The sequence below is a fragment of the Onychostoma macrolepis genome, chromosome 10, assembly GCF_012432095.1.
Source record: "Onychostoma macrolepis isolate SWU-2019 chromosome 10, ASM1243209v1, whole genome shotgun sequence".
In the NCBI taxonomy this organism is placed as follows: Eukaryota; Metazoa; Chordata; class Actinopteri; order Cypriniformes; family Cyprinidae; genus Onychostoma; species Onychostoma macrolepis.
In genome coordinates, this window is record NC_081164.1 from 18,458,425 (window position 1) to 18,478,833 (window position 20,409).

The 20,409-nt window shown below is 36.1% G+C and overlaps 3 protein-coding genes across 3 annotated transcripts; all 3 read left to right on the forward strand.

Annotated features, from left to right (window-relative positions):
- The first annotated feature begins 431 nt into the window (after positions 1 to 431).
- or80a13 (odorant receptor, family 80, subfamily A, member 13) lies at positions 432 to 1,391 on the forward strand. Its single transcript, XM_058789944.1, has one exon. The coding sequence runs from the start codon at positions 432 to 434 to the stop codon at positions 1,389 to 1,391; it is 960 nt and encodes a 319-aa protein (XP_058645927.1).
- A 7,718-nt stretch (positions 1,392 to 9,109) lies between these two features.
- or30bv1 (odorant receptor, family 30, subfamily BV, member 1) lies at positions 9,110 to 10,087 on the forward strand. Its single transcript, XM_058789820.1, has one exon. The coding sequence runs from the start codon at positions 9,110 to 9,112 to the stop codon at positions 10,085 to 10,087; it is 978 nt and encodes a 325-aa protein (XP_058645803.1).
- Positions 10,088 to 14,468: 4,381 nt separating this feature from the next.
- On the forward strand, positions 14,469 to 15,443 carry LOC131547925 (olfactory receptor 2AT4-like). The gene has a single exon (XM_058788712.1). The coding sequence runs from the start codon at positions 14,469 to 14,471 to the stop codon at positions 15,441 to 15,443; it is 975 nt and encodes a 324-aa protein (XP_058644695.1).
- Positions 15,444 to 20,409: the final 4,966 nt, after the last annotated feature.

A 20,409-nucleotide genomic window follows, 5' to 3' on the forward strand; every position in this document is an offset into this window, starting at 1 on the left:
GTTTAATCACAGCTGCTAAGAAACCATGACGTATCTGTCACATCATATTAAATATAAAAGGCAGGACATCAGTCATACATATGTTAGATGAGGAGAACATTTCTGGATGAGAAAAACATTTCTGTTTTTAAGGTTCTAAGGAGGAATGCCTAAAGAAGAAAGGGACAAGAAAATATTTTACATATCATTTATATTTATACTCTAAAATGATTGAAACTCTTTTTGTATTTCTGATAAAAATATACTTCAACTTTTACAGTTTTCATCACCTGGCCATTACGGACACTGTCTGCATCTTTCTGCCATTTTCTTTCACAGGAGCTTTTTTTCTGTGCATATATGAGTGCATCAAGGATATAATTTATTTTGACTTCTTACCTGTATATAGTGTATTTGAATGTACTTGATTCGGTTTTAGCAGTGGACTGAAAATGGCAAATTACACTGTAAACAGTGTAGACAGTTTTATAATCACTGGATTTGATCACCTGCAGAACCAAAAGCTCCTTGGATTCCTCATCTTAATAACCTACATGCTCATATTGCTTGGGAACGGCATCAATCTGTGTATCATCTCGACTAACAGACATTTACACAAACCAATGTACATATTAATCTGTAATCTAGCTGTTGTTGACATAATGTTCTCCTCTACCTGCAGCACAACCATGATCTCAGTGCTTCTGGCTGAGATTAAAACGGTTTCATACTACTCTTGCATCTCAAGGATGTTCTTCTATCATCTTGGCGATTTCACAGTATGCATGGCTCTGACATTAATGGCAATTGACCGACTTATTGCAATTAGACTTCCATTGAGATACCACAGCATTGTAACAAATTCACGAACATTTCTGTTCATTTTTCTGACTTGGCTCATTACTATCACTTTAATGGGTGTTTTGACATCTGTGGTAGACAATGTTCCGTACTGTCAGCCTGTCATCAGATATGTGTTCTGTGATTATCCTTCTATGATCAGAGCTGCTTGTGTTGATCCTGAATCATATTTTTTCTTGCCTGCAATGATTAATCTGTGGTGGTTCTGTGGGCAGTTTCCCTTTATTATGTGCACATATGCTGTCCTGGCCTATAGTGTGACCAAACTGTCCAACAATGCGAGCAAAAGGCAAATGATCAACACTTGCTTGAGTCACCTCATTGTCTTGTTTAGTTATTATGCACCAAAAATGGTCCATGCATTATTAACTCGAATAGGAGTTGTTCTAACTTTAACAGAGAGAAATGCTATATTGATTGTCGCTTCTCTAATTCCTCCATTAATAAACCCCACAGTTTATTGCACCAGAACTAAAGAGATCAGGAAACGATTAGCAGATGCATTTTTGCGCATAAAAGTTGCACCAAATAATTTAAAGTTGTTATCGTAATAGTTTATTTTGTTAATTCGCATTGCTGATTGTGATGATGTTGTTGTTGCATTTATTAATGTCTTTTGTGACACTCTTGCTCATGTTAGAAATTAAGCTAATGCATAAATGTGTTAATATTTTGTGGTGTAAGTGGACAGTATTCATTAATAATGTTAATGTACAACAGAAAGTCTAGAGCTCTCTGTAACTGCCACAGAATAAAACTGTACAGGCTTTCCTGTAGCTCAAATAGTAGAGCATGACGCTAGCAACGCCAAGATCATGGGTTCGATTCCCAGGGAAAGCAAGAGCTGATAAAATGTAAAAACTGTAACTTGAATGCAATGTAAGTCGCTTTGGATAAAAGCGTCTGCTAAATGCATAAAAAAAAAAAAAAAAAAAACTGACAAACATGTTCAAAATATTTTTTCTTTCTAACTACATAAATACTTTGTCAGATTTGTTGTGTCATGTATTATAATAAATGTTAGTTTGTAACATTAGTACAAATATCTAAAGACAGAGAGCACATACAATAATGTAAGGGATATATAAAATAATCAAATAAAAATACATTTGAAATGCTTTAATGATTTCAGTTTTTAAAAAAAGTCTATAATTCAATACTGCAAAATAGCCTACATGTGGGCTGTTCACATAGAACAAGTTTTTTTATTATTTGCAGTGCTTCATGGAAATTGACAGGCGCTGAAGAGTTCTTCTGGTGCAATTTGCTTATTTCAAATTTCTGACTGGAGATTTTTTGGCAGAATCATGGGTAATGTACTTTTTCGCCAAAAATTCATTGTTAAACACAACTGCGTAAAAAATAAGTTAAAATAACGCAGATTGATGACTTCAACAAAATCATATACATAAATATATTTTTAATTCCGGAAACCCACTGTTGCAAACTGTGCTGCTCATTATTATTTTTATTTTTTTTGCTTGTTTGTTTGTTTGTTGGCTGTACATACAATAGGGCAGAAAAGATGATCACTGTATTATATTATTAAACAATAAATTAACTATTTTCCTTCAGTCATTTCCCAACAGAGACATTAATGACAATCTATTATTCACTTAGATCAGTGTATTAAATCCTTGGCACCATTGCGCACCTGAGCAAGCAATGTCATCCAAAAGGGATTTAAAGACTCCTTCTGATAATATTATATTGATAATACGTATTACTTATAACACTTATTACAAATACACTTTTGGTCACACTTTATATTAGGTGGCCTTAACTACTATGTACTTGTATCAAAAAATAAGTACAATGCATTTATTGTGGTCATATTGTATTGTAAAACACTTTTTCTGCTATTGCGGTGGGATAGGGGTAAGGTTAGGGGCAAGTTTGGTGATACGGGTAGGTTTAAGGATGGGTTAAGGTGTGAGGGATGGGTCAACAGTGTAATTATAAATGTAATTACAGAAATTAATTACAGATGTACTTACATAAAGGTATTTTTAAAAATATAAAGTACAATGTAAAAACATGTATGTACACAATAAGTGCATTGTACCAAATGATTAATTTAAATGTATGTACACAGTAGTTAAGGCCACCTAATATAAAGTGGGACCACACTTTTTATAAAAATCTTTACTTACAAACACTATTTATCCATCCACCTATCCATCTATCTATCTACCACTAAGTGCAGTCTCCATATAAGGTACCATTTGAAAACTCATTTCTAACAAAAAGGTAGCAATACTGTGGTCCAGTTTGGCCTAAAAACCTTGTTACAAATGGGCATGTCACGGTAAGGCCAAAAGCTAGCATATCACCAAAACATAAGCAAAAGCTGATATATTTGAATATATTTCTAAATGCCTGATTAGGTTTATGAAAACTGCAGCTTATAGCTTTACATTATTCTAACACCATCTACATATTATTTTCTTACTTAACGGACATTGACGTTTTTGTTTTGACAGAAAGGGTGCTCATCAAGAAACTCATTAGAGGTTTGATGTCATGGGTTTTCACGTAACCATGTGCAATAATTCCTGTCACTGTTGTTTGTCAGAAGAGTGTCAAGATATTTGCTACAAGCCCTTAATTTGCTCTCTGGAGACACTAGACACCCTGAAGATTGTACAGATGGGAAACCAAACCTGAGAGAATTACTACTGAGTGATGTAGTAAATAAGTGACAACACCCATTTATGTAGATAATGACACTCAAACCAAGTTCTCTTTGAGATGTCTGTGACCTTTAACCTTCTTCATGAATTATTAAGATCAAAATGAAAACAAAGGTCAAAATATAACTATGGCTTAAGTCTGGATTTAAAATGTAATTTAACACTGAAGTAGAGATATGGTACAAAGAATACAACTGAATGGAACTTTTTTTGGTAAAATTAAAATATTTTTGCGCCACCCAGTGGACATTTCACAAAAAAGACAAAAAAAACAATTTAATGTCCATTTAGTATTATAATAGCAGTCAGGACCATAAAATGTAAATACTAAACATTTTAGCATTACCGTTAAACAGCTGTTAAGAAGGAAATATTTTAGAGGCAGACAAATGAATTAAAATAACACTTAATGTCTGAAAAATAAGCCGCATGTGCTGCTGTATTTAGCATATGTGACCCTGGACCACAAGTCGCTGGGGTATATTTTGATAATTTGACACTTATAACTGGTTTTATGGTCCAGGTTCACGTATAGCAGAGCAAAACAATGAGCACTGATGCTGTATAAATACCATCAATTTGCTGCGTTATCTCATGTGAATATATTAGGGGTGTTAATAAAGAGGACACAAACAATGTTTTGTTTTCCCAACAGAGCCAATAATCTATTATTCAATTATATCATCAGTGTATTAGTGGCTTGGCACCACTGAGCATTTGAGGCTGAAGGGGGATTATAATTCAATAAATACAGTATACGATATGATGCTTTGGACTACTGAATTCATCTTAACAGAACTAACCGGGTAAAGATTGGTTTCATTTTATTTTGATGGTCCCTTTAACACATTCTGTAATGTTGCACTTACATATACACTAACACCAGTCTCAGTTGAGTATTAGGGTATTATTAGTAGACTGGTAGGCTTAGGGTTAGATTAAGTTGATGTACATGTACTTGCAAAGTTACTTATAGTTCGTAGAATATCTGTTGGGAGACCATCACAATAAAGAGTTAGCAGATACTAAGCAGTCTACTAATATTCTAATGAGAGTTAGTTGACATGTAGATGCAACTTTACTTACTGTCAACAGAATGTTCAAAAGGGACCATCAAAATAAAGTGTGACCTAAATATTGTAACTAGATATCATATACTGTCCCAGTCAGGGGCGTAGCCACGGGTGTGCCAGGGTGTGCCGGTGCCACCCACAGTGGCAGCTGGCACACCTAAAAACAGTTTCAGAATTATTATTTTTTTAATCGTAATAAACATGGGCGGCGCTAAGGAGGGGCTAGCAGATGCTTCAGCACCCCCAAGAAAGACCAAAGCACTGCCATAGCACCCATAAGAAATGAAATAAAATAAAAACATTTGACTTATTACGCATTCATAACTCGTGCATTGCAATATAACGTGACATGATTAGCAGGCGCACTTTTCGAATTTTATTTTAAAAATGGATCGGTTCCTTGTACCAAGTAGGCCTGTCCCCGACTAAAGATTTCACTAGTCACACGTAAATTGATTAATATAATAACCCAGGCTACTAACCGTCCTTTAATATATAGGCGTATAGCCTATTCCGCTCAACACACGTATAAAACTTGCAATGGCAAAAGTAGGCTAATGATTATGAATATGTTGGGGGAAAGGGAAAAGAAAACATTTTAATTATTTGTTAATAAACTAGTGATTTCTTCTCAGTCAGTGTCGGCTGAAAAGATAAAGTTGCCGAATGCGACGCTGCACTCGCCATCTCCGCATGAACTTTAATAAAGAAATGCACCTTTTCATTCTGACTACGTAATTAGAGATGTTATATATTTTTACAGGCTATATCAGCCCAGTCTGTTCTGTTCTGTAACGTTAGTAATACACAGTCTTGGTGTTTTTTTTGCACATTAATCTGACAGTAAATGTGGCACACCCAGTTTTTCTGATGCACACCCAGAGTCTCTTTTCTGGCTACGCTCCTGGTCCCAGTAGATTGATCACAGTACATTGATTAGTACTTTGTACCAATTGATTAGTATCACAAGATTTGTAAAATATTTAAATATGCAAATTGGCATTGTCTAATTAAATATTCAGTCATTTACATACATTTCCAGAACAGAAATCTGATTCCAGGTTCATAATTTTCATTTTTGTTGACATTCAGTGGGTACGGAAAGTATTCAGACCCCCTTAAATTTTTCACTCTTTGTTATATTGCAGCCATTTGCTAAAATCATTTAAGTTTCTTTTTTCCTCATTAATGTACACACAGCACCCCATATTGACAGAAAAACACAGAATTGTTAACATTTTTGCAGATTTATTAAAAAAGAAAAACTGAAATATCACATGGTCCTAAGTATTCAGAACCTTTGCTGTGACACTCATATATTTAACTCAGGTGCTGTCCATTTCTTCTGATCATCCTTGAGATGGTTCTTCACCTTCATTTGAGTCCAGCTGTGTTTGATTATACTGATTGGACTTGATTAGGAAAGCCACACACCTGTCTATATAAGACCTTACAGCTCACAGTGCATGTCAGAGCAAATGAGAATCATGAGGTCAAAGGAACTGCCTGAAGAGCTCAGAGACAGAATTGTGGCAAGGCACAGATCTGGCCAAGGTTACAAAAATTTCTGCTGCACTTAAGGTTCCTAAGAGCACAGTGGCCTCCATAATCCTTAAATGGAAGGCGTTTGGGACGACCAGAACCCTTCCTAGAGCTGGCCGTCCGGCCAAACTGAGCTATCGGGGAGAAGAGCCTTGGTGAGAGAGGTAAAGAAGAACCCAAAGATCACTGTGGCTGAGCTCCAGAGATGCAGTCGGGAGATGGGAGAAAGTTGTAGAAAGTCAACCATCACTGCAGCCCTCCACCAGTCGGGGCTTTATGGCAGAGTGGCCCGACGGAAGCCTCTCCTCAGTGCAAGACACATGAAAGCCCGCATGGAGTTTGCTAAAAACACCTGAATAAGATTCTCTGGTCTGATGAGACCAAGATAGAACTTTGGCCTTAATTCTAAGCGGTATGTGTGGAAAACCAGGCACTGCTCATCACCTGTCCAATACAGTCCCAACAGTGAAGCATGGTGGTGGCAGCATCATGCTGTGGGGTGTTTTCAGCTGCAGGGACAGGACGACTGGTTGCAATCGAGGGAAGATGAATGCGGCCAAGTACAGGGATATACTGGACGAAAACCTTCTCCAGAGTGCTCAGGACCTCAGACTGGGCGAAGGTTTACCTTCCAACAAGACAATGACCCTAAGCACACAGCTAAAATAACGAAGGAGTGGCTTCACAACAACTCCGTGACTGTTCTTGAATGGCCCAGCCAGAACCCTGACTTAAACCCAATTGAGCATCTCTGGAGAGACCTAAAATGGCTGTCCACCAACGTTTACCATCAACCTGACAGAACTGGAGAGGATCTGCAAGGAGGAATGGCAGAGGATCCCCAAATCCAGGTGTGAAAAACTTGTTGCATCTTTCCCAAAAGACTCATGGCTGTATTAGATCAAAAGGGTGCTTCTACTAAATACTGAGCAAAGGGTCTGAATACTTAGGACCATGTGATATTTCAGTTTTCTTTTTAATAAATCTGCAAAAATGTCAACAATTCTGTGTTTTCTGTCAATATGGGGTGCTGTGTGTACATTAATGAGGAAAAAAAAAAGAACTTAAATGATTTTAGCAAATGGCTGCAATATAACAAAGAGTGAAAAATTTAAGGGGGTCTGAATACTTTCCGTACCCACTGTATTAAAGGATTTTACAGAATTAATTTTGTATCTCTTTTCATCACTCCATAAATCAGAAAGATGATTTATTTTTTTTTTTTGGAATAAAATGTTATATAAATCAGGTGAATGATATTAACAAATGCTTCTCTAAAAAAACCTTCAGAACATATACTATAAATACATAAACTGTAAAGTTTGGTGCATGTAAGTGTTGCTGAAGTACATGAGGGAATAATCATTTTGAGAAAACAGAAAATAAAGAAATGCATTGTATTTGAAATCTACAGATGCAAATAAATTACTAGTCTGAAAAAATGCATGTTACAGAAGCAAAATAGCTTGAAACTGAAATTTTCAATTGAAACTGAAATTGACTAGTTATTTGCCTAAATTGTCTTATGTCATAAAACTATATCCCATATGCATGAGCTGATATAGTTGGGCCCATTTTTGTTTTACTGTTATAAAATATAGTACTATTACATGCTTGGCATGCATAAATGTTAGCGGAAACAGCAGGTTATAGTCTAACATTATTCACATGTATCTAGCTATTATTTATTTTAATATTTGATACAGTTGGATGTTTTGATGTTTTTGAGTGAAAGGGTGCTCACTGAGGGAGACATTAGACATCCCAGGTCAAGGGTTTCCATGTAACATCCCGCAAACATTGTCACTGTTGTTTGCTAGAAGAGTGTCAACATATTTGCTACATGCCCTTAATTTGCTTTCTAGAGACACTGTCTAGAGACAGACACTGTCTAGAGATAGACCCTGGAGATTATGGACTGATGGGAAAACAAACATGAGAGAATTTACACTGAGGAATCCAGTAGATGAGTGACAACACCAATTAATGTAGATACTGACACTCAAAAACAATGAAAACCCCATGAGATCTGATGACAGGCAGGAAAAGTTTGATGACACAAACTTTAAGAGAAGATTTACTGACATTTACTAATTACTTATATACTTCATATCATGTTTCATAAGCAGCTTTAAAAAAAAACAACAACAAAAAAAACGTGTGTTAAAGCAATGACATTTTTCTGTTGGTTTAGTCTCTATTGATAATTCACTACACTCTGCACCGTTTAACTGAACTACAAAGCTCAGTTAAAGGTGATTAAAATATATTTTTTAATTCTGGCCAGCCTATACAGTCCTAATGTCAGAGACAAGTGAAAATTATTATTAAGATTATTATAAAGTAAAAATAATAGTACTGAAAAAACAAAAAGCAATTTTTAGTATTTGACATGTCATTGTTATGCTTCAATGGCAGCAGAGCTTGAAATGGTATGAGGCCTGAGTTGAGGCATTTTTTCCACCTTGTTTGATTAAGGCAAGTTCATGAGCTATGAGTGACATCCAGTCCCTAAAGCCACCTGACCCTGTCATCATCTGGAAAAAAAGTCCCAACCACACTGTACATAACAACAAACACTATATAAGTGATACGCAATAATGCATTTTTCTTAATTTAGAGCACAGAGTCAACATAACAGGTGTCTTAATGTTGAATGTCTTGCTGTTTATTGATAATGAATTTACTGACATACTGTATATTTTATTTATTTATTTTTTTTTTTTTTTGAAATTTTACTTTCTTTAAAGATTCTTTAAAAGCTTTTTGGAATATTTTCTTTGGAATACCAAATTTTTACAATGAATTTTAAAATGACATTTAATAATATTTTAACATTTTAAATGTAATATTATCATTTTGTAATATTTAAAAATTTTAACATTTTGTTCAGATTATATAAAAATGTATATTAGGCAATCTTAATCACTTGTGTCCTATAATCTCTGAAGATCTGGCAACATGTTACCGAAGAACTGGACAACTATCACAGAGTTTATCATCGTGGGCTTCCCTGGACTCCATCCAGACTACTATGGCCTGGTTTCTGCCATTTTCTTCATCGTCTACACGACCACAGTGGCCGGTAACACCATTTTCCTGGTGCTGTTTATCACTTCGGAGAGCCTCAGGAAGCCCATGTATATCATCCTAGCGAGCCTGGCAATGTCTGATATGTGTTTCTCCACTGTTGCCTTACCTAAAATCATAGCCAGGTACTGGTTTAATGCGGGAGCAACCCCTTTCCACGCTTGCTTCTTCCAAATGGAGCTAATTCACTATTTTGGGACATTGAACTCGCTGATAATGATGATCATGGCCCTCGATCGCTATGTGGCTATTTGTTATTCTCTGCGATACCAAACTGTTATGACTAACCGCATCACGTACATACTAAATGCAACGGCTTGGGTAACTGCCTTCATCGCTCCCACAATAGCTGCCCTACACACTCAACAGCTTCCTTACTGCGGCCCTAAACTGATCATTCAATGCTACTGTGACCACATCTCTATTACCAGCCTAGCCTGTGCTGAAAACAGTAAGCAGGTATTGCTGGCCCTGTGTGTGGCCCTACTTGTGCTCCTTCTCCCTCTGGCCTTCATCATTTACTCTTACTGTCACATCATAGCATCTTTGATGAGGCTGTCGAGCTCTCAGAGTCGCTGGAAAAGTTTTGCCACCTGCAGCACGCAGCTGTCCATCATTGCTCTGTTTTATGTGCCTCGCTGTGCCGTGTATATAGCCAATTTCCTGCAAATCCAAATCAGTAGAGATTTCAGGATACTTCTCATATTGCTTTACAGCCTCGTTCCACCACTGATAAACCCCTTCATCTACTGTTTACGTACTCAGGAGATCAGAAGGATTGTGAGCCGGTGGGCGAGCAGGCAAAAGGCCTTTAGAGAGATGTCTAGAATTAATGTGATCACTATGTAAAATATCATGTTCTGTGGAATTTTAATAGAAACAAACATACAATGATTTACTGTATGTGAAGCAACTAAATAAATTCTTGTTATTTGTAACTGTTGTGTTTAAATATGTATTGTGAAGTATTCCAGTGAAATCTGTTGGTTCCAATACAAGAAAAAAAAAAAAAAAACCATCTGATTTGTTATGAACGACAGCATTTATAAAATTTGCTCCTTTTGGATGTACGGTAAAACAGACATGTTAACAGAAAAGATGTTATTGATAAAGTTATCTATTTGTCTTTACACACTCAAAAAAAATATTTAGGCCTGAATTTAGGATTTATGTATTTGAAGTGCATATAAATACAGTACAGTATGTCCACCCATTTGGATTTTAGACTTAATGTGGTGTATATTTATCAGTCATACATAAATGAAACAGCTAGGTAAGAACCAGGTAAGATTTCTGCACTCTAAAAAAAATAATGTATTAATAATTACTATTTGAATGTATTTTATTCATGCATTCACACATTCATTTCATGCATTTATTTTCAACTTTTTGGGCGGGGCTAAAACGGTGGCTCGATGACGCAATGGAGCCACCGTTTTAGCCCCGCCCAAAAAATCCTGAACACAGAATCGGTGAAAAACTGTTTAACGGTTTAACTCCACAATTCAGTACTACATAGTTCAGAGTCTTTGTAATGTGTTTCAGCAATACATTTCTAATATTTGTAATGTGTTTAAAAACAATTCTCAGAATTCTCTTTACACAGACTTTAAATATATGGTAAAACTTAGTATAGAGACCAATTCTCACTAGTAACTAGTTGCTTATTAGTATGCCTATTAATAACATTTTGGCTATTTATTAGTATTTATAAGCAGTGATCAAATTGTAAAAAAAAATGTAGGGAGGATGGTGTGGTCAATTTCATAATTTTAGTACCCAATTTTACATAATAATTACAAAATTTGTCTAATTTTTGAAAAGGTTTTTATTTAATGAAAAATTAGCTTAATTAAATGAACTATTATTTATAAGCTTTTTTCCCTTCTGGGGCTTGAAATGGAGGAATTTTGATCAATATTGATAACTAAACAATATTTTGCTGAATGTGTTTTTGTGCTGGCACTTCGGCTGGTTTAGATCTGTCATGGATAAATAATGATTATAATCGCCAGTAGGTGGCAGCAAGTACTTGTTTTAATAAATGATTTATTGAATCATTCAAATCAAACGATTCGTTCAAAATGGCTGATTCAATTAGAAACAAAACGTTGAGTTATGCATATAACTACTGTTCCCAGAAGGAGGGAAACAAGGTACAACACATGACTATGGGATATATACTCTTGCGCCATCTGCTGAAGACACCTCTAATCACGCCTGATAGGCCAATGACGCATGACGACGTGGGCAGGGATACGCATGCGTCATTCCCTTTGTTCAGTCCAGAACCGAGCCTCCGACTGTGCGGGGCCCAGAGGTGTTGTACCTCGTTTCCCTCCTTCTGGGAACAGTATGCATAACTCAACGTTCCCATTCAGTCGGTTCACTTGGTACAACACATGACTATGGGACATATATACACACACCGCAAAGTCGCCGAACTAAACATAAGGGACCAGCACCGCCACATAAACGTGGAGTGATGGCCTGCGGTTTAAAAACCCCTGCAGTAAGCACGGACATAGCTACCGCTGCCGCAGTGACGTCTAGTCAAAAAATGAACAGAGTAGTGCAGTGATGCTCAACTGGCAGTCGCACAAACATCTTAAACCATGCCCATGACGTTTCCACGCCCCTCGTAGAGCGCCCAAGCACCCATGCGGGCATTAGTCATTACAGGCATGTCTTATATGCTATAGACCTAGCTTTCTACAATCCAATGCAAAAAACGCCATTCAAGTAGCGGCTCTACTCGGGCACAAAAATCAGGTCACAGCCTGCATCTGCTCAATGTACCTGCATACATCTCGTACAAGAGCATGAACTCTCCTGTCTTCCTCTTTTGAGTCAGAGATTTGACAGAGCAGGCAGATTGAACGGAAGTGCACTCCTGTCCGGTGTATAACCAGATAGCACACGCATGTCTGCAAGTCAAGATGTCTGTTAAGATCGCTTGATCTGGATCTGTTGTGTACAAACATCTGACAGACGCCTAAATTTCAGTTTCCCATATGTTCATAAACATCTTAAAGACATCTAATAAATGTCCACTTGACATCCGATAGGAAACTTCCTAGGCGTATTGCAGATGAGCAAATACTGTAAAAAAAACATCTTGCAGATGTAAACGCAGACATCAAATAGACGTCCCTGTGATGAATGGATGAATTCATATAACGCTTTCATTGTGTATTGCTTGTACACCTAAAGAACTTTACAATCATGAGGGGATTTCTCCTCAAACCCCACCAGTACGCAGCACTCATTTGGATGATGCGAAGGCAGCCACAGTACAATGGCGCCATGGCGCTCACCACACCTACAGTGGAGAGGAGTGATGTACGCATGCCATCAGGGTACTATGCATTCGGATGCAACACCACTCAGCTCAAAAATTTGATGCACAAGGGATGCACCGACAGCAAATAAATCCCCAATGCGCTTCTCCGAGCGAACCGACTGAATGGGAACCAGTGAGTCCATCTGAATGGACCATTGAATCACTGGCTCACTCGATTCGTTCAAAAACTGATTCATTCAAGGAACGAAACACCGTGTTGCTATGCACTGTAAAAAAAAAAATTTTTAATTAATAGCACATTTGTGCTCACTCACATGTGCTTATATTTAGAAAATGACATGGCTTGTACAATGAATATAAAAACATAAAAACTCATACATGGGTTTTTTTTTTCTTTCATTGCTTGAATTATAAGGGCATTCTAACTGCATTCTAATAGGCTTCATTGCGCAGTGAATGCTTTTGGACTCTCAAGACGTGTTTTTGTTTGGTTTTTGCAAAGTCGTTGACTAGATAAAATCAGCTCTCCTATCGTCTCTCAGTCCCTCACAGTCACACATACAGTACAGTAACTTCTCAGGGGAATGTCTTTAAATTCAAATCAAGGAAAAATCATACCTTCTTTTTAAAGAACTTCAAAAGTTGCGCTTGAACCATTTTGCACGAAAAACAACAAAAACTTTCTTCCGCGTGTGCGCAGCTTGCTATAGTGAGTTCGAACTGGCCAATCGCTGTTATTCGTGAATTATAATGCGTAGAGAATTTTAACATTTCATTTGCATGATAAGTTTTACATAATACACATTATTAATCTAAAGGGGATGGTGGTTTTACAGAGGGGATGCTTTTTGTCATTTTTTTTTTTCAACCAGGGGGATGCCATCCCCCCTTTAATTCGAGCCCTGATTATAAGGCACATATTCTGCATGACCATATTCTACATCCCTAATCATACCCAATACCTAAAATTAACAATTACCTTACTAACTATTCATTAGTAGTAAATTAGTAGTTTATTGAGGCAAACGTGTTTGTTAATAGTGAGAATTGGACCTTAAAATATAGTGACCAAATATTTTTATTTAATATTAAATATATTGAAAGCACATAAGGCACCTCAATCAGTAAACCCCAAAGGTCTGCCCTGTTTCATGACACCAAATTATTCAAAACATGATCCTCTATGACGTGTTGGACCCTACAGGTTTTAACACTGATTCTACAGCTATAAAATAGTGCCACAAGCAGAACGTTGACATCAGCACTGAACACTGACCCAGGAATACATTTTAGCAGATGTCACATAACTTAACAGAGGAATAATCAAGGTAATTTGCTGAAATACAAGCCAAAATAACATCTAGATTTTTGCAATGACAAATATTTTCGTTACACTTTATTTCGATAGTCCACTTTAGATATTCTACTAACTATAAGTAACTTTGTAACATGTCAACTACATGTCAACTAATTCTCATTTATTTGCAACTACATGTCTGCTAACTCTCAATAGGGTAGGTTTAGGGTTAGTAGAATAAGTTGACATATACTTGCAAAGTTTCTCATAGTCAGAATGTTGTATGTTGTGGACCCATCAAAATAAAATGTTAGAAGATATTAAGCAGACAGTCTACTAATACTCTAATGACTGCTAGTTGACATGTAGTTGCAAAGTTACTTACTGTTAGTAGAATATCTAAAGTGGACTATCGAAATAAAGTGTCACCAATATTTTTGGTAACAATGCCTCATTAATTTAAAGAAAAATGTGTTAATTTACATTATTATTTTCACTTTATGAAATTACATGTTTAATAATTTATGTGTTCATAATTTTGTAATTAAATGTAATTTAAACCATTTAATAATAATTCAATAATTTATCTAAAGCCAGATATTGTTTCTTTTGTAAACAGGGGTTTCAGTATGTCACAGGTAAACGAAACCACAGCTTCTGTTGTAACTGAGTTTTTCATCGTGGGTTTTCCTGGACTCCAGCCCAAATACTACAGCCTGATAGGAGCGCTTTTGTTCATCATCTACATCGCTGTAATCGCCGGAAACTCTCTCATTGTGGTCTTGTTTGTGATTGAACGCAGCCTCCATAAGCCCATGTATATTATCATGCTGAGTTTGTCCTTGTCTGATATTGGTTTCTGCACAGTCGCTCTGCCAAAAGTTATTTCTCGCTATTGGTTTAATGACGGTTATATTGGCTTCTATGTTTGTCTGTTTCAAAGGCAGCTGATTCACTATTTTGGTACCTTGAACTCTCTTATTATGATGATCATGGCACTTGATCGATACTTGGCGATTTGTTACCCGCTAAGATACCCTATTTTAATGACTAACCACACTATGAGGCTTCTAATAGGGTTTTCCTGGGTTACTGCAATGATTGCTCCAACCATTAGCTTAATGCAGACAGTGAAACTGCCATTCTGTGGGCCAAACATGATCGCTCATTGCTTCTGTGATGGTGCATCTATAAACCAGCTGGCCTGTGCTGATACCACCCTCACAAATCTCAATGCATATGCTGTAGCAATGTTTGTGCTTCTCGCTCCATTCTCTTTCATTATATTTTCCTATTTAAGTATCCTGGGGTCTGTGCTTCGAATAGCAAATGCACAGGGCCGAATGAAAGGCTTTTCTACCTGTGCCACACAGCTGACTATCATTACCATCTATTACGTGCCCCGTTTTGTGGTTTACACCACTTCTAACATCCCAAACGCTCAGATGAACAGCAGTCAGAAGATCAGCCTGGTCATGTTTTACAGTCTGCTTCCACCTGTAGTGAACCCCTTCATCTACTGCATCAGGATCAAAGAAATCAGACAGTTCTTTATCAAATGGTTTGTCTACATAAACAGGATTAGTCAAAAGTCAATAAGTTAACTATACTCCAAAATGAAATAATGTACATTTCTCATTTTATGAAACTAATGTACGTTATTATGTGCTGTTTTAATGGCGTTTTAAATTAATATAAATAACTGGTCCCACTTTATATTAGGTGGCTTTAACTAATATGTACTTACATTTAAATTAATCATTTTGTACAATGCACATATTGTGTGCATGCATGTCTTTACACTGTACTTATACTTTTAAAAATACCTATATGTAATTAATTTCTGTAATTACATGTATAATTACACTGTTGACCCATCACTTACACCTTAACCCACCCTTAAACCTACCCATACCACCAAACCTGTCCCTAACCTTACCCATATCCCACCTCGATAGCAGCAAAAGTGTTCTGCAATACAATATGAACACCAGGGCCGCTGCTGGCCAAATGGGTGCCCTATTGTTGTGCCCCCCTCCCTCAAATATTAAAGTAAAAAAACAAAACAAAGAAAAAAACACCTACTATAAGGGTCAAAATATAGAACTTTAATAAAATATAAAAGTAAATGAATAAATAAATTGTAATTAAATTGTATTATTTACAAACTACAATTGTAGCTCTAGACAGTTACCTATGGCTATTATTTTATTAATACAGTTGTCTGATTGATTTTATGGTCTCAAGCATTCAGAAATCATGCAAAAGAAAATTAAGCTACTTTCCTTTTACTTTTCCTTTTAATAATACTTTTACTACGATAAAACCATGGTTAATTTTTGTAAGGGTTGTGATGTCCACATGTTTTTTGTTGAAGAAATTATAGAGGCTGTGTCATCAATAGCAAAAAGGTGGCCAAAAATGAAAGATTACGTGGATATTTGAATTAAATGTTTGGTCAATAGCCCATTAAACAAGGATATGATCGTCCTGTAAGTATAACAGCAGCAATTACCAGGCCTTTGGCGCCCTTTACGGACATTTGTAATAACATGTAATGTTGAAAAAATAAAAAATAAAACATTAGATTACATCAAAATTTGTAATGGTTTTACTGGTTATAATGGGACTTGTATTGGTTTTAATGGAAACATAATGGACCCTGTTGGTCTCTACTGGTAATCAGTGTTGGGCTAGTTACTCAAAGAATGTAATATATTACTCATTACTAGTTACTCCTTTCAAAAGTAATATTGTTACTTTTTACTTTCTGGCAACAGTAATTAGTTACACTACTAGTTACATTACTTTTTATTCACGCCCCACAGAAGTTGTAACTGTGCATCTTCCAGATAAAATTCTTCTAGAATGTTACTAACAACATATTTCTGCCTCATCATTTGACCAAAATCCACATTGGATCACAGTCAGAAGTTATTACAAACACTCAGTAGTGATTGATAGTGGCATTCAAGTAGAAGTGTTGTATTCATCTCATTAATTGTCATGTGTAGCTTGAAGTAATTTTTCCATTACCCATATGCGATTAAATTTCGTTATGTATTTTATCAAATCACATGAGTTTGTAAGAAACTGTTTAATTTTCCAAAAATATTTTTAATTATATTAATATAATGTACCACATGCTGATCAGAGGGATGCAATGCCAGAGTAAAGTAAAGCCACAACTTACACAACAGATTTTTTTCCCTGACAAAATCAATATAATGCAATATTTCTATCTGCTGAATGTAAGCTTTTCCAGCTTGCCTGCTGCACTGGGGACATCACATGCATGTGCGAGTCATGAAAATTCTGAAAATAAATCTAGGAATTATTTGATTGTTAGATTTTAAATCAGTGGGGTTGAGGCATCAAAAGTAACTAAGTAACTAAGCTGTTTTATGGAAAGTAACTGTAATATTATTACTGAAATCTTATTAATAATTAGTTACACTACTAGTTACGGCAAAAAGTAAAATTATTACAGTAACTAAATTACTAGTAACTAGTTACTGCCCAACACTGCTGGTAATTGGTTTCTTTCTATTGGTGGCTTGTTAAAACCAATAAATCCTAATGGAATATGTCCCAAAACACACTACAGAAGAAAATCATTGTTTTTTAATGGTTTTAATGGTTAAAAGTTGATGGTTTGTAATGTTTGTAACAGTATTTGTGATTTATTTATTTATTTATTTACTCTGTGATGGTTGTATTGTTTTTTTGTTTTGTTTTCAGCAAGGTTGCCTCATTGTTTTTATATAATGCATAAGTCATTTTAAAGACTGTTGTTGGCTTAGGTTTGTTTTTATAACCACAAAAATATATTATCTTAATACTTCTTTGTATATTATTATTTGAAGTAACAAAACCAAGGTTAATTTGCGGTTACCATGGATACAACAACCATGATTTTAATTTTTTTTTTTTTTTTCGTGTTAAAACAAAGTAAGTGAACATGGAAACTCGGAGAGAATATGATATATGATATGAAGTCGTTCAACCCCTTATATATATATATATATATATATATATATACATATAGCTTTTTTTATATAACTATAAAAGGCCATTTATCCAAACCAATATACACAGAAGACTAATTGCATCTTACAGGGGGTGATTAGCCCTTAATGTTAATAAAAGAAGAACTTAATGTAAACTTTCCCAAAAATATTTAATCATATATATATATATATATATATATATATACATATATATATATATATATACAGGGCCGGATTATCCATAGACGGGATTGGGCGAGTGCCCTGGGGCACCAGCCAATAGGGGGGCACCAAGTGATTACGATAATGACAAGACCTTTAAAATATTTTTCATGTTTTGTTCATATTATTTTGCTGGAAGAGATACAGATGCATAGAAAATGAACAGTTAATGATACAATATATACAGAGAGAATATCAAATATATGCACGCATATAAAGAATTGCGACTGGGTCAGGTCACAATGTATTTGGCCCCTCCCCCAGTCGGAGTCGAGCATATTTATTCACAAATGGATAGGCAGCATCAACTTGGCAGTTGTGTGAAACGTAATTTAAAAAAAAGAGAAAATATCTCGACACATAGCCAGGGCTATACAGTGCGACTGAAAAGTACTGCGAGCGACTATCAAAAAATATTGAGGAGCACCTGTGCGACTAACCCGATCAGCACAGGCTGTTTGTGTTTGCACTGAGAGGAGCTTCAAAGATTTCTACTTGTGTTTGTGCAGCGGTGAGTAATGTATCGCAGACATATGTTGATTCCTTGAATGCAATGTTAATCAGAATCCACTCACTGCTCAAAATACTTAAATTCATTGCTGAGTTATGCAAGCTCACAAATCCTCTCCATAAACAAAGTGTAGACGGTGTAAATAAGAGATTCGTTGTGCAGTGTAGATAGCTGCATTGATTATAATGGAGCATTGTGAGATTGCTATGAACTGAAGTGAGTAACAGCTTTTAAAGATTATTAAGGGAGTTTGTAAATGTGATATTAAATTAATACAACAGTTCAATGAACAATAAGTTAATATAAAGTGATGTACATTGTATGATTTTAACAATATTGCCTGATTTTGCTCTATTTAGTCAAGGAAAATAGTTTCAAACAATCACAGCTGAGCCGCTGCGCATCTCCATTCAAACACAGCGGTGTTTCATTTATGAATGAACCTGCATTTTTAAATGAATCTAGTGAGTCAGTGATTCAATTGCCCATTCATAAAGACGGTCACTTGCTTCATTCCTGAATGAATCAGCCGTTCAAACGAATCAGTTGAATGAATGATTCAGTGAAAAAAAATCAGTCACTTGCCGCCACCTACTGGCAGTTTTATTTTTATGTTTAAAGTGTCATTTCAGTTATTTAAATAATTTCAATCAAATTATAGTTCTATATTCAAAATGTTATATTTAAAACATTAATCTCACAACAATGTTATGAATTTAAAACATCCATGCCACCTCTGAGCCTCTGTAAATGTCTGTAAATTTACCTACATGCCACTTTTGTGTTCTTCTGTGCCAACTTTGTAATGGAAACTAATTTTGTTAATATTGATTTCTTTTGATTAAATAACTTATTCTTATTATTTTACCTGTTCTTATTCTACGCGCCACCAGAGTCGTGAGCTGCCTAACCCGCGGAAGAAGAGGAAGAGTCGCCGCTAGGATGAAGCCGCCGCCCCTCGCACCACGGACCTGAGCGGGAGCGCGTGCGGCCACCGGACTCCGCCCCTTGCCTGGACCCTCCCTTCCAGAACACTGCCCTCCTTCACAAGCCCCGCAGCACGACGAGAACACCAGACACCCTGTTTATTTTGGACACTTTTTCCCCCTTGGACACTTTATTTTATTGTTTTTGTTTAATAATAGCCTCTCTGAGGCCTGATGCCACACCCACTGTGTCTGTTGTTGGCTCCTCCCGTCACAATATATATATATATATATATATATATATATATATACACACACACACATTGTCACGGTGCACACAGCAGGGAGGAACGAGAAACACGCAGACGAGGATAAACTCAAATGAACAGTCTTTAATGTTGACATCAGGGCATGACAAGGCAGGGCAAGACAAGGCAAGGTTGACACCGGGGAATAACGAGTAGACCAGACGAAAACTAACTAAACAGGCAGGAACTAAATACACATGACAATCACAGATAATTACTAAAACACAGCTGGACAAGACTTAACTAATAATCACACTGAACAAGGACAGGACCAAATAAGAACACAAGAGGCGGGAACACATGACACACACGACAGAGGACTGACACACATATATATATATATGTTTTTTCTAGAGCTTTTTTCTGTTGCTTCAGGTTTTAATTATAAATAAATCACAAATCCCCACCAAAGGTGTGCACTCTGAATTCATATTCAGAAAAGCTTGAATTAAGCAATTTTGTTTTTATTTTGTTGACAGGGAGAGATTGCATAATGCACTATGACTGTAGTGTTTTTCTTGCTTGTTTCATTGTCTTTTTAGATCACTAATACTTGTTATTACTTTATGCATCTAACATTTCAGTTACTTTTT